The following is a 15,080-nucleotide window of genomic DNA, read 5'->3' as shown; positions in this document are numbered from 1 at the left end:
TGAGAGCAGTTTATATAACACTGCTGTTACAGAAACCCAATTTTTAAATAATTTTTCTTGTTTTGCACTTATTCAAACAGATGATACCTAATAAAGTGGATAATTTAATCTTAATTACATACCTATAAAGACATACATGTACATACAGTGCTGATTACTGTTATTATTGGAAGCCAAAAAAATCTGTAAAATATGGGATACACCAATTAAAAGCATTTAGGAATTAAAGTGTATAATTTTGCTTCTGTGTGTGTGTGTGTGTGTGTGTGTGTGTGTGTGTGTGAGAGAGAGAGAGAGAGAGAGAGAGAGAGAGAGAGAATTACTGGAAATGACCACAGTTAGCAGAAGTAATGTTACCAAACCAGCAAGAACCAGAAGTGCCTGGAGAAAATTCTCCAGTTATTTAAGATTCAAACGTGTGTATATATGAGATGAAAATGCCACATATTTCATAAAGACAAAGGTGGGCGTGGACCTAAACAAAACAACCTGTCTAAAGTCTCCTGTGACTCAGCACAGACTCAGAAGGCAAAAACGCAAGGCCATGATGAGGACAGCGTGAAGTGGAACTTTTCTGACAAGAGGCTTCAACTGAAGCTTCTGCACAGCCCATCCTTCCTTCATCCCTTGTGAGGGGGACTGGCCACCAGTTAGTGGAAAGCAGTGAATGGTAACTAATCCCATGGGTGCACCACAAATTGAAGTGAGTGGGCACGTTTTTTGGTATCAATAAATAAGTACATTGGTATATCATACCAGTGCTTGGTTATGCATCATCCTGGTCATTAAAAGCTGGCCCAGGGCTTCCCTGGTGGCGCAGTGGTTGAGAATCTGCCTGCCAATGCAGGGCACACGGGTTCAAGCCCTGGTCTGGGAAGATCCCACATGCCGCGGAGCAACTAGGCCCGTGAGCCACAACTACTGAGCCTGCACGTCTGGAGCCTGTGCTCAGCAACAAGAGAGGCCGCGACAGTGAGAGGCCAGCGCACCGCGATGAAGAGTGGCCCCCGCTCGCCGCAACTAGAGAAAGCCCTCGCACAGAAACGAAGACCCAACACAGCCAAAAATAAATAAATAAATTAATTTAAAAAAAAAAAAGCTGGCCCAAGGGTGTTTCTGGAAGGTTCCTTTGAGAGCAGGGAAGGTTGGGCAGGGGAATCTGTGTCTCTGGCCAAACATCTCCCCAGACAGCTCCCTTCGCTCCCCCAGTGCCCACTGAGGATGTCTCAGCTGCTTGCCACCAACCGGGGGTAGGGGTGTGTGGTCTCTCCTTCCTCTCTGCTAAACCAACACGTGCCTGGAACCCTGAAGCAGAGCCCATCAGTTCTTCATTCCAGGTGCATAAGTGACAGAATCACAGAGCCAGGGAGTTGATGAAAATGTGCAGCTGTGTCCTTGATCTAAACATGCCATTCAGAAGAAGCCTTTCCTTCCCAGCCAGTAGGCTGCTCGGGCGCCGTCCTCCTTTCTCATGACTCCCTCTCTCTACATGCCCAGCGCCTCAGCCGTTCTGACCAGGTTGCCAGATAAAATACAGGACACCCAGTTAAATTAGAATTTCAGGTAAACAATGAATGCTTTTTAAAATATATGGATATCCCAAATATTTCATGGGACATTCTTATAGTAAAAAATTGTTCGCGGTTTATCTGAAATTCAAATTTAACTGGGCTTTCTGTATTTTTATTGTTAAATCTGACAACCCTACTTTTAATGCCTCCACTCCCACCAGTGTCCCCACCTCTTCCCTTTTCCCAGTCTGTGGGTTTCCTTCTGCTGTGGCAAGCCCCCAACCTTTTCTTAGGCTTACGGACAGCTCCACTGCCTCTGGCAGGATTGTCCGCGACACACATTCTGTCTTTCTGCTCCACCTCCATTTCTCAGTGGGAGCAGAAGAAGCTTAGTGTCTGAACATGGATGAGGGGAGGAAGGACTTCGGGTTTGGGTGCCTTGCTCCCCATTTCCACCTTGCTTTTGTTCTATCAGGTTTCCCTTTAGCAGGTTTGATGACGCAAAGTATCTATAATAATCATGTCTTGCACAGCATGGGTCAATCCCTTGCCAAGGGGCCTCACTGGGTTGAGGATGAGACGTAAATTTTGTACTTTACCCTAAAAGAGAGCCTTCCCCTACCTGACCTCAAGTCACGTTACAAAGTCCTCATCGCATAGCTTAGTTTTGGGATTGCAATGGTCAGGGCACGGCAGTCTCGCCAGTCTACCATGCTTCTGTCATCCCTCCCTCCTTGTTTTACATTCCCTTCTTTCTAACGGTTGGACAACTCCCCATCCCCCATGCGGTCTCTCTTCAGTGCCATATGTGTTTAATTCTTTTGATTTAAATTTTTATTATTTTTTAAGTTAATAAAATTTATTTTCAGAGTAGTTTACGTTCATAGTAAAATTGAGCCAAAAGTACAGAGAATTCCCACATAACCCCTTCCCCCCACACACTTACAATTTCCCCCACTATTGACATACCCCATCAGAGAGCATCTGTTACATCTGTTACAATCAATGAACCTATGTCGGTTGACACATCATTAGCATCCAAAGTCCATAGTTTACGTTAAGCTTCACTCTTGGTGTTGTATGGGTTTTGACAAATGTATTATAACATGCATTTGCCATCGTAGTGACGTACAGAATAATTTTACTGCCCTCAATATCCTCTGTGCTCTGCCGATTCATCCTTCCCTCCTTCTTAAGCCCCTAGAAACCACTGATCTTTTTACTATCTCCATAGTTTTGCCTTTTCCAGAATGTCATATACTTGGAATCATAAGCTATGTAACCTTTTCACTTTGGCTTCTTTCATGCAATAATATGCATTTAAGTTTCCTTCATGTCTTCTCATGGCTTGATATCTCATATCTTTTTAGTGCTCTGTAGTATTCCATTGTCCGGATGTACCATAGTTTATTTACCTATTCATCTACTGAAAAACATCTTGGTGACTTCCAAATTTTGGCAATTATGAATAAAGTTACTATAAACATATGTGTATAGGTTTTTATGTGGATATAAGTTTTCATCTCCTTTAGGTAAATACCGAGGAGTGCAATCGCTGGATCATATGGTAAGAGTATGTTTAGTTCTGTAAGAAATTGTCAAACTGTCTTCCAAAGTGGCTGCACCATTTTGGAATTCCCAGGAGCAGGGAATGAGAATCCCTTTTGCTCCACATCCTTATAGCATTTGGTGTTGTCAGTGTTCTGGGTTTTGGCCATTCTCATAGGCGTGTAGTGGAATCTTATTGTTTTAATTTGCAATTCCCTAATGATGTATGATGTTGAACATTTTTTCATATGCTTACTTGCCATCTGTATATCTTATTTGGTGAGGTCTATGCTCAGGTCTTTTGCCTATTTTTTAATCAGGTTGTTTGTTTTCTTGTTGTTGAGTTTTAAGAGTCCTTTGTATATTTTGGATAACAGTCCTTTATCAGATGCATCTTTTGCAAATATTTTCCCCCAGGCTTGTCTTCTCATTCTCTTGAAAGAAGTTTTTAATTTTAATGAAGTCCAGCTTATCAATTCTTTCTTTCATGGATCATGACTTTGGTGTTGTATCTGAAAAGTCATTACCATACCCAAGGCCATCTAGGTTTTCTCCTATGTTATCTTTTAAGAGCTTCATAGTTTTGTGTTTTACATTTATGTCTTGATCCATTTTGAGTTAGTTTTTGTGAGGGGTGTAAAGTCTGTGTCTAGAGTCATATTTTTGCATGTGGATGTTCAGTTGTTCTAGTACCAATTGCTGAAAAAGCTCTCTTTGTTTCACTGTGTTGCCTTTGCTCCTTGGTCAAAGAGCAGTTGACTATATTTATGTGAGTCTATTTCTGGGCTCTCTATTCTGTTCCACTGATCTATTTGTTTATTCTTTTAATAACACCACACTGTCTTGATTACTATAGTTTATAAAGTACTTAGCTTAAAAGTAAGTCTTGAATTAGGTAGTATAGGTCTTCTGACTTTGTTCTTCTCCTTCAGTATTGAATTGACTATTCTAGGTCTTTTGCCTCTCCACAGAAACTTTAGAATCAGTTTGTGAATATCTATAAAAAATCTTGCTGGGGTTTTGATTGGGATTGCATTGAATCTGTAGATCAAGCTGGGAAGAACTAACTTCTTGACAGTATTGAGTCTTCCTATCCATGGACATGGAATATCTCTCCATTTATTTAGTTCTATGATATCTTTCATCAGAGTTTTGTGGTTTTCCATATATAGACCTTGTGTATATTTTGTTAGATTTATACCTAAGTATTTAATTCTATTGGTTGGTTGCTAATGGACATGGTAACGTGCTTTTAATTTCAAATTCTGTTTGTTCATTGCTGGTATATAGGAAAACAATTGATTTTTGTACATTAACCTTGTATCCTACAACCTTGTTAAAATTGCTTAATAGTTTCAGGAAGGTTTTTTAGAATCAATTTTTCCAGATTTTCTACATAGACAATCATGTCATTTGTGAACAATGACAGTTTCATTTCTTCCTTCCCAATCTTTATACCTTAAAAAGAATCTTTTGTGTCTTATTGAATTAGTTAGGACTTCCAGTACAATGTTGAAAAGCAGTGGTAAGAGGGGACATTCTTGCCTTATTCCTGATCTTAGCTGGAAAGCTTTGAGCTTCTCACCATTAAGTATGATGTTAGCTGTAGGATTTTTTGTAGAGAGTGTGTGTGTGTGTGTGTGTTTTAACAAGCTAAGGAAGTTCCCCTCTATTCCTAGTCTGATGAGAGTTTTCATCATAAAAGGGTGTTGAATTTTGTCAAATGCTTTTCCTGCATCTATGGATATGATCATGTGATTTCTTCTTCAGTCTGTTGACGTGATAGATTACATTAATTTATTTTAAAATGTAGAACCAGACTTGCGTACCTGGGATAAATGCCACTTTATTGTGGTGTATAACTCTTTTTATTCATTGTTGGATTCGATTTGCTAATATTTTGTTGAGGATTTTTGCATCTATGTTAATGAGAGATTGGTGTATAGTTTTATTTTCTTGTGCTGTTTTTTTCTGGTTTTAGTATTAGGAAAATGCTGGCCTTACAGGATGAGTTAGGAAGCTTCCCTCTGCTTCAGCCTTCTGAAAGAGATTATAGAGTTGGTAGAATTTCTTCCTGAAATGTCAGGGATCAATAGAATTCACCAGTGAACCTATTTGGGCTATGTGCTTAATTCTTTTTTTTTTTTTTTTTGCCACGCCACCCAGCACGTGGGATCTTAGTTCTTCTACCAGGGATCGAACCCTTACCCCCTGCAGTGGAAACGCAGAGTCCTAACCACTGGACCACCAGAGAATTCCCATGTGCCTAATTCTTGATAAATGAATGCTGGGGTTAAATGAATGTGGTTCTATATGGAGACTTGATTACACTTGGGGGCATTTGAGGGTAAAACGACAGACTTGTGCATACTGGGAGGCGCTTCACCTGCTGGGTGAAGTCGTTCTCTACGTAAAGCAGACAGTTTGGAGTCTCTGCTCAGATCAGAAATCATGTTTCTCTTGGAACTTCTTCCAACACCACTTACTCACCTACGAGTCTGAGCCTGATCACCAGGTTTGTATCATGTGACCTCTTTTCCTACTCTGTGGTTACACTTGATTGGACCAGGGAGGGACAACTGACATAAGCTGGACCAATCAGATTCTCTCTTCATGGATTTGGGATATAGGACCAAAAGGCAACTACCCAGCTTCTGCATAGGATTGGAACCGAGGTGCTCTGGACACAGGGGGTGTGGACCAGTTGTTGCTGGAGTTGTTATACCAGATATGTGTAAAGTTCTGCCTGCTAAGAGAGAAGGATGAGGTGGAAACTGATCAGGTTCCTGGGAAGAGCAGACAGAGTGGGGCTGAGGGACTATGGGGTGGAGCAGCTCAAAAGACTCCAACTGCGGCCCAGGAAAGGACAGAGAAAATGTATCAGGGGTTGGGTACCCTAGATCTAAGGATGGGGTGGTTCCTGGAAAGGGAGCTGAAATGATTTAATCCTTCCTCCAGGGAACACTCCAGATAGGAAAAGGCACTGCATACTTATCCTCTTGAAACTGATGGGCAGAGACCAGCAAGGCAGGGAGGGGTCCTGGGAGAGAGTTGGGGATACTCCATATGGGGGTATCCTTACCAGCCTCCTCAGAGGGCCAGGCCTTGGCTTGTGTTGGGGGGAGGGGAAGAAAGGGATATGGAGACTGAAGCAAAGATCCAAGTCTGGGCTGGAGTAACCGAGCTTCCCGACATGGAGTAACTGAGGGCTGAAGCAGGACTGGGTCCAACCGACCTCGGCTCCCTCCACCCTCTGTCTCAGGCCCTTTAGCCACCAAAGGAAAATCATGAATGAAATCCATGGCTTTGGGAACACAAAAAGTCAGAGGGATTTTACTTAAATAGACTTTAATTAGAAGTAAACTGGAGACTTTTGTGTGCAAATGTATTTTGGTTTTTAATTTAGAGCCATCACCCCATCAACTCTGGTGTGCGCACGTAGTGTTCCTGTAGGTCACTGTCCTCTGTGTGGGTATGTGTGTGTGAGAATCCATCTATTTATATAGTAGGCCTTTATGGCCTCTTCCTGTCAGCCTCTGCGTCTTCCGTACTGACAAGGTGTGGTCTTTATTATTCATTCCCATTATTCATTCTTCTTAAAGAATCCTGAATCCTCATCAGTCACCTTACTTCTTCCAGTCTCCCTAAACCACGGCGCCTGGGAGTGTGTGCAGGTGAGGCTGGGGTGGCTCCTGAGGTATCATAGGCCACAGCAGCCCGTTCGGGGCAAGGCCTCAGCTTTAGGAGCCCAGCGGGTAGGAGAAACGGGTCCCGGACCAGCCCCAGAAGCGCAGGAGCACGAACAACACGACCCCCAGCAGCAGGAGGGCGCCCAGGGCCCCGAAAAGGATCCCGAAGAAGGCGCCGAGTTTCAAACTCAGGTGCTCACAGCGCTCGCCCCAGGGCGTGTAGATGGAGAAGGGCTCACAGCTGGGGACAGAGAGAGGGGACACGGTCAGCAGGGCGCTCAGCCTCCCCATCCCTCCTCTCTGTCGGGCCAGAGGAGGTTTTCCACGACAGGCTCGGCTCCCCTCTAGGGAAGGGGCGGACTCAGCCCTGACTTGGAGCTGAGGGGAGGCCACTGGGCTACCAAGGCAGGCGGGGACGGGGGGTGGGGGGGTGGTGGTGAATTCATCTAAGGTCGCCTCCACAGGGACTTCGGGGAGGGGGCGGGGCTGGCCGCAGGTGAGCATGCGCAGTCACAAACCCTGCCTGCCCCCGGAGAGCTGGGGTCCAGTGCTAGGCTCCACCCGCCCCCTCCTTGGACCCGGGAGCGGAGAGGGCTGGGCCCATCTGCAACTGCAGTGGGAACAAGCGTAGACGGAGGGCACCGATGTGACAAGAGGGCCCAGGTGGCGCTGCCCCTCTCCATGGCAGGCCTGCGGCCTAGTGCCCTCCCCTCACGGGAGACCCTCCGACTGCTGATGAACCGTTGGGACAGAGGGCGCCAGTTTGAGAGGGCCTCCCCTGACTGTTACTCTTAAGGAGGGGCAGGGCCGGGCCTAGACACAAGACAATGGGTTCCTTTTCCACAACGAGGCAGCAGGCTGTCCACCCAAGAAGCAAAATCAGGTGGGAGAGTCTGGCTTTGGAACCCCGATCCTGTTACTTAACTTGCTGGGTACCTTAGGCAGATTCCTTATCGTCTCTAAGCTGCAGTTTTCTCATCTCTAAAGTGGTCATAATATCTACCCAGTAGCTGGTTTGAGTTGATAGGTAACATAGCAACTTTTTCATCCGTACAGTTTAGGCATGGACACATCTTCTTTTCCATTGTCCCTTTCCCCTCTGATCCCCTTTCTCTTAATTACAAATGGAACCATCCTAAATTTTCAGACACCATGGCATTTCTGGACCCCTTGCAGCTTGGATTCCCAGCACTGCCCGCCGCCTCATGCCCCCAGCCCCGCCCACCTGCAGCGGGGCCCCTCTGGCAGGTGCTGGCACTGGCCTCCGTGCTCACAGTAGCCCTCACTGCAGGGGGACACGCAGGTGAAGCCGCTCTGGGGGTGGAAGACCAGGTGGTAGCCCTTGTATCCGCTGCATTGGAAGTAAGTTTCCAGCGTGCTCACATTCACTGTCAGGTGGGATAAAAGTGAATATAGAAAGCAACCGATTAACACCAGATCTATACCTTTTGGATAAAGAATTCCATTTTCAGGCACTTATCCTGAGAAATAATTGGAAACACACATGAAAACTACATATGTTCATGGAAGACCAGAGCAGCATGGTTAATAAGAGCAATGATGTTCAAGAGGAGTGGTTTTGTTAAATATTGTGCAACTGATAAGCACCACGGTATGAAAAATGCATTGGTTAAGAGCATATGCTTTGAAATCAGCCAGACCTGAGTTGAAATTCAGACTCTACTACTAACTGGTTGTGTGATTTAGGGGAAATTTCTTAACTCTTTCAGCCTCAGTTCCTTATTTTTAAAAGGAAACTACCTTGCTGTAAATTTTAAATGAGATAATATATACAGAGTATTCAGTACAGTGCCTGACACAGGAAGCCCTAATTAAATGGTCACTATTAGTATAACATTCTTTTTAAAATCTATTATAGCACACTATATTAAGACATATTGTAAAATAATATATGAAATTGGAATGTGTATACAATATACAAGATGATATGTTCACAATTATTTCAGTAATGAGGAGGTTAACAAACATTAGGCATGATTTGATCCCTTTATTGTAAGTAAATTTATATGTGTGAAGGTTCCTATGCATAAAAAAAATTCAGAAAAATAGGTGCAAAATGGATTTGTCTCTGGGGACTGGGATTACAAGTGATTTTTTTTTTCTTTTTGTTAATTTGTGTTTCCTAAAGTTTCTACAATAAACACATTGTACTTGTATAATAAAAATTGTGGGATGTTTGTTTGTTTGTTTGTTTTCTCTAACAAAAGGCACAATCAGGTCTGGGGTGTCCTCTTAACCCCAACCCTACCCCCCTACCACCCATACGCATGGTAGTTTGGAGAATTTCACATCGTTGTCCCTGGGACGGAGGAGGCTTAGCCTGGATTCTAAAAGAAGCTCTGGCTTGGTCCTGGACCCAGGTAACACAGCAGCTTCTGTTGGGTTTGACATACCCACTGCCCTGTTCTCTGCCTGACTCACAAAATACAGTGGGCTATTCCTTTCCTTCCCTGGCAAGCTTGCCAACCTATCTCATTCCTGTTCTGGGATAATTAGGGGCTGTCAGAGTTGAAAGGGACCTCAGAAATCCCATCTCATTTGCCAGATGGGATTGTGGAGGCCTAGACTGGGGATGGCTTTTGCATGGGGTCACACTCTTTCAGGGAAGGGATATCTCTGCCCCTGGGCCAGGTCTCCAGCCTTCAACTTAATATCTCCAGCTGGAGGGCAAAGGCAAAAAGAATGTCCTTGTTTATGTTTATAAAGTACAATGGTCTTTTAACCAAATCCTTAACAATTTTGTGGAAAGAAAACCGCTAGCAGTGATGGTCAGGAAAGCAGCAGTTGGAGTAATTGCTCTGTGAAACTGTATACGTGGGGATTCATCAAGCAGTATTTTGTGCGCCTGTTCTTGAATTTAGAAGGCTGGTGGGTAAAATGTTCACAATTTCTCTCAAAAATTACAAACAAAAAAAACCTAAATTAACTTAATTTTTGTCTGTGGCTCGCTGTAGAACACATTTCAGCCATGGATTTGTGTGGGCTGCAGATCTGTGACAGGCTCCCTCTGCTTACCTCCCCCCTCAGCTATCCCAGTAGCTGTCCCCAAGACAGTGACTCACGAGCCATCATACTGTACACGTCCTTCCTGCGGATGGGGTGGAAGGTCACGTTGTTCCTGGGCCCCGCACTTCTCTTCCACCTCCTCCATGGAGTTAAGAACGCCTCCACCACTGCGTCTAGCAGCTGGGTATTCAGGAAGTTGATGACAGGGCCCCCAGGGCGGTACTGGAACTCCGAGATGATGTTCCAGCAGTGAAGGGAGCTTCCTGAGGCCAGTGCTGTTGGGGGTTCACTGTATGGGAGGGGTGCAGTGAGGGGCCAAAGGGTGAGGAGTTTGGGGGAGGACCCGGCGACCAGGTGGGGACAGTCCCACTTACATTCGATCCACTTGTCTGTTCCAGAGAAAGGCCCGCACATCCAGGTTCCTCAGTCTATAGGCCACCTAGGGCAGAGGATGGGAGTCGGGGTGGGAGGGTGGAAGTGAGGGTGAGGCCCAATCCAGAGAGGAGACCCTTCCCACTTTAATGCACATATTCATCCTTTTCTGTTTCCTTCTTCCCTTTTTTTTTTTTTTTCTGGCCACACCCCACGGCTTGTGGGATCTCAGTTCCCTGACCGGGGATTGAACCCAGGGAACTCCCTGTTTCCTTCTTTGAAGATGAGGACCCAAGACACCAGAATGTTTCTTATGCATTTCTGCATCCCCACACCCCAGCCTAGCCTGGTGACTGGCACAGGTCCCTGCTTAATAGAAGTTTGTTGGTGAGTGAAGGACTTTGCATATCCTCACCCCCACTTCCTATCACAAGGGGAGAATCTGAAATGAATGACCTCTACCTTGCCTCTGATCCCCGATTTACCCACTCATTCTCTCCCCACGTGTATATTGAACAGAGATTATATTTAGCCAGTCCTAGGGGATCGTCAGGTGCGAGGGATGTCAGTGTGACTTAGGAACAGTCCATTCTTAAAGACCCATAGTCTGGCGCAGTAGACAAATGTCAACAGATTTTTACCATACAGAGTGTGGAGTGCTGTAGTAGTAGTAGTAGCAACAGTAGTAATAATCATTTGGATAATTTTTTTAATACATTGTGTTTTAGGCACCGTGCTGAGCGCTCTACCTACATTATCATTTAAACCTTGACACAAACCATTGACATAAGTACTGTTATTACTTTTATTTTTACAGATGGGAGTTCAAATAATTTGTCTAATTATTACACCTGCTCTAGTGAGTGGTAGTGTCAGGATTTGAACCTGGGTAGGATTCTAGAGCCTCAATAACTCAACTACTGTGCTACTTTGCCTGTGATTGGGGAACGGACAAGGGCGTGGGAGCCAAGAAGAGGGAGGCCCAGTTTCCTCAGCAAAGTCAGGGAAGGCTTCCTGGAGGTGAAATGCCCTCTTGTGTTTCTTCCATATACCATCCAAGGGCAGGTCTTGAGGGATGCTTGGAAGGAGAGGCTGCATTGACTTGGCCACCCTGGACTCTATTCATTGAGTTGGTCATTCTAACCCCCTTGGAGGTCTCTGTCCTAGGCCTTCCTGCTTTCCTCACCCTCAGCCTTCCCTGGGGCAGGAGGCTCCAGCCTCCTCTGGCAGTTGAATCTAGATGGATTATGAGATGCAGAACGCACAAGCCATGGCTAAGACCCCGCCCTGAACCTGCCAAGACCCACCTCCCCACCCAGAGCTGGCCTGCAGCACTGACCGAGGCATTGACATCTGCTTGGGAGGCACCTTCGTCTTCAATGAGCGAGAGATGGATGATCCTTAAGGGAAGCTCTGGAGATGGGAGAAGGAGGTCCATAATCACCTCACAGGTTTACCAGGAGGATCAGCAGAAGTGGCCAAGTCTGCTGAGCCTCACACAAATGCATGTTGGACTACGGTCAAGGCTTCCCTGACTCTTGTCTTGCTGAGCTGTGAGGTCACCTTCGGTCTTTCCTCAGCAGACTGCTCAGGCCCATGGGTCATGCTGTGACAGCAGCCCCCAACTCGCTCCCGTAGCCTACGACTTACCACCACCTGAGGGAAATTTGGAGTTGTGTCCTGTGAGTTTGAGGGACTTAGCCTGGCCCCCAGAGCCCCATATCGTCCCCCAAGGCGAGAGAAGTGGGGATGGCGGAGTATCTGGTCGTACCTAGACGGACGGTTGGAGGGAAATTGTTCCCAGCCAGGAAGCAGCGGGTGTCGGTGAAGGCTGGGGGGCAGGTGCAGGTGGGCTGGCAGGCCAGAGCCTGGGAGATGTAGCAGTGGCCGTTGTTGTAGCAGTAATTCTCAGGGCAGGACTTGTTCTGACAGAGGAAAGGGTTCTCCAGGGCTGCAGGGGGAGCAGAGAGGTCAGCAACACCTCACTCAGCAGCAAGGGGCGGCCCCCGGCCCAGGGGAAGCTGCTCCCGGGACAGGCTTGACTTCTTTCCCGCAAAGCCCACTTAAACTGCATTCTGCTTGTGGGCCACTCTGAACCCCAAACTATCCTTCTTCCTTTCCCAGACATTTCTTTGCCGGGCGACCCCTTTTCCCCTGCCAGGTAAGGGTTCTCCTAATTCTGCTGGGGGGATGGAGCAGCAGCCAGGGAACCAGAAGTATCAGACCCTTCCCATCAGGAAAGGACCCTCTTTCAGGAAAGCCCACCAGCCTGTTTTCTTCACTTCCATCCCCTTTTCTGCCTTTATAAGGCTGTGGTTCTACCTCTCTGCTCTCTGCTCAGAAGATACAGCGGTCTCTAGATTTCACTGGGGCGCTTCAGGGGGCTTAGTGGAGGCCTCACCGTGATGCCCTCATGACTCTGATGGCTCAAAGGTCGAGCAACAGATGGTGGAAGGAGGACTCAAAGGGAAGACGAGGCACCCCTGTCACCAGATGCCCATGGCAGCACCCCCGCCCCCCAGCCCCCCCTCACACAATGTCCTGACTAGGGAAATGCAGAGACCCTGGGCCTTGCACCTCTGAAAACCCCCGGGAGCCTGAGGGCCCCACCCCAGCGTACTTCTGGTTCCCTGGCTGCTGCTAAAATTTCCCTCCCCTCTCCAGGCCATCTTCAGTCTTTTGCCCCGGGTTTCCCCCAACAGTGCCTCAGGGCTGCTCAGCTCTGGCCTCTCCTCCATGCCTGTACAATCTCTTCTCCTTCGGCCTCACACCCTGCCATACCCACCTTACCTCCTTACCATATCCACCTGTACTGTACATTCTAAACACTTGCTGGAAAGGGGGGAGAAATGGTTCGCCCAGTTGTCTTAGGCCCTCAAGATGTCACCTGTCCCCAGAACCTCCTCCTGCCGAGGCCCTGTCCCCAGCTCACGTGCACAGTGACGTCCATCCCCAGTCAGGTTCGGTGGGCAGGCCTCGCAGCCCTTCCCGGAAATGCACTTCACATTCGGGAAGCACTGCTCGTCACAGGGGTCCTTGGAGTGGTTGCAGTAGCGGCCTAAGGTGTTCCCGTCACACTTGCAGTCGGCCACCTGGAATGGGTTGCTGATCACTGGGTGGTCAGGAGGCTGAACCATTAAGGGTTTCTGGGGTGTTGCACCAACCCCTCTGGTCTGAGAATCCATGGACCCTGAGTCCTTGTCTTAATTCTGCCAGTATCCACTGAGCAGTTTCTTGAACAGGCCCTGGGCCTGCACGTCCCTGTCAAAGGCAGACCGTCCTCCAGGCCACATGGCCTCCCTGGGCCATCCTTTTCCTGAGCCGTCTGCCTGGCCCCTGCCCCGGGATCCCAGCCGCTTCCCTCTCACAGCAAATCTCCTTGCCTGAAACCCTTCCTAGAGTAAGACAGGGGCTAAATAAATAAATATTCTACTATCCCTAGAAAACTGGATCCTATGTAAGCTGCAGTTTCCTGCTCTCTCTTCCCTTGCTGACTCCCAACCAAGAAGAAGGAGGTTCGCTGCTGAGCACGGTGAAAGCGCGCAATAACCAGAACAAGGGCACAGGGAGGGGAATCGTCCAGATCCTCATCAAGTTCCTCATCTCTCTTTTCTATCTCGCCTACTGAGATGACGCTGGAAAGCTCCCCGAAATGGAACCCTTTAACACTTTGTACTGCCAAGACTGGATATCTTGGGATATCTAAAATAATATATTGATTTTAATCCCTTTTCCCCCCACTCTGTATTTTTTTCCTTTTCTGCCTCCTGGACTCCTCCACCTCTCTCCCTTTCAAGTAGGAATTCTCTGCTCATGCTTCAGGAGAAGGGGTGTGTGTGTGTCTGTGTGTGTGTGTGTGTGTGTGTGTAAGAGGTGAAGGAGGTAGTGGGGTATTGCCAGCTGAACACTTTCCTTTCTGACTCCCCCCAAAAGGTGGAAAAAAAACAAAGCAGATGGGGCCAGATTCATGGACTTGGGCCAAGTATCTTGGCTAGAAACTTGAATGGAGAAGGATTTTCTTCAAACTTCAAAAGAGATGCTTCTTTTAGTTGGAGGAAGAGAGTAAAAGGGGAAAAAAAAGGTTTTGGGGGGACCAAGATCAGAGGGATCTGTACTTCTCTTCCCAACACCATGAAGATGAAGCCCCAGAGAAATGGCTACGCAGTGCTTCTAGGCAGATGGGACCCTAAGCCACTCTGCAGAGGGTTTCCTGTGTCTGAGCAAGGCCCAGAAGCCACAGAGCACTCCCCTATGTCTGAAGGGAGGGTGCATGGAGCTGTGATCCGTGTAGACTCAGGCCCAGGGACCACATGGGCACCTTCCTACCCACATCTTACTGTCTTACTTCACTGTCTCACTCCAGAACCATGGAGCTGGGAACCACTGGGCAGCTCTAAGAAAGATTGAGGTGGAAGTTTCCTGCCAGCCTGGCTAAATGGAAGCTGGGAGATAAAAATTCAGTTGAGCTATAAGCAGTAAAGAAAGTTCTATTTCTTACACTTGTCAGTTTGTGGCCCGAGATTGGTGTCTGCTCTACTCACCTACCACAGCTCCACCCGCTTCCCATCACACACATTAGCACAGAGGAGCTGAAGGACGACATCCTTTCAGTTCCCACTTCCTTTCCCTCAACTTGGAAACCTCCCCCCAACCCTCTTCACCACTCACCTCCAGGGAGGAATCACCCACCCGGCTGGTCTGGTTGTATAAACACTGGCTCTCTGCCTTGCACGCACAGACCACCGTCCTTGGCTTGAGTACAGATGACAAGTTGTCCTTGGCACTTCTTGCTAGAATCTCCAGAGTAAATGGTTCCAGCAACTTTGGTGTCCATAGCAATGCCCCATTCTCTGTCCCAGGGAAGACGAGACTGTTGAGAGCTGGAGGCCTCAACTGCTCTGCTCTCTGCCACCCCAAGTGCTGATGCTGGACT

The 15,080-nt window shown here is 47.2% G+C and overlaps 1 protein-coding gene across 1 annotated transcript in view; it reads right to left on the bottom strand.

Annotated features, from left to right (window-relative positions):
* Positions 1-6,759: 6,759 nt before the first annotated feature.
* MUC4 (mucin 4, cell surface associated) overlaps positions 6,760-15,080 on the bottom strand; it is a 30,795-nt gene continuing 22,474 nt past the window's right edge. The window contains 9 exon segments of the mRNA XM_068545658.1: positions 6,760-6,801; positions 6,803-6,989; positions 7,974-8,136; positions 9,832-10,064; positions 10,150-10,214; positions 11,487-11,560; positions 11,919-12,098; positions 13,080-13,239; positions 14,816-14,997. Coding sequence (XP_068401759.1) covers positions 6,760-6,801; positions 6,803-6,989; positions 7,974-8,136; positions 9,832-10,064; positions 10,150-10,214; positions 11,487-11,560; positions 11,919-12,098; positions 13,080-13,239; positions 14,816-14,997 — 1,286 coding nt within the window.

Source organism: Eschrichtius robustus, chromosome 6, assembly GCF_028021215.1.
Source record: "Eschrichtius robustus isolate mEscRob2 chromosome 6, mEscRob2.pri, whole genome shotgun sequence".
In the NCBI taxonomy this organism is placed as follows: domain Eukaryota; kingdom Metazoa; phylum Chordata; class Mammalia; order Artiodactyla; family Eschrichtiidae; genus Eschrichtius; species Eschrichtius robustus.
Note: the sequence above shows the minus strand (reverse complement) of the source record. Positions and strands in the feature narration are given on the sequence as shown.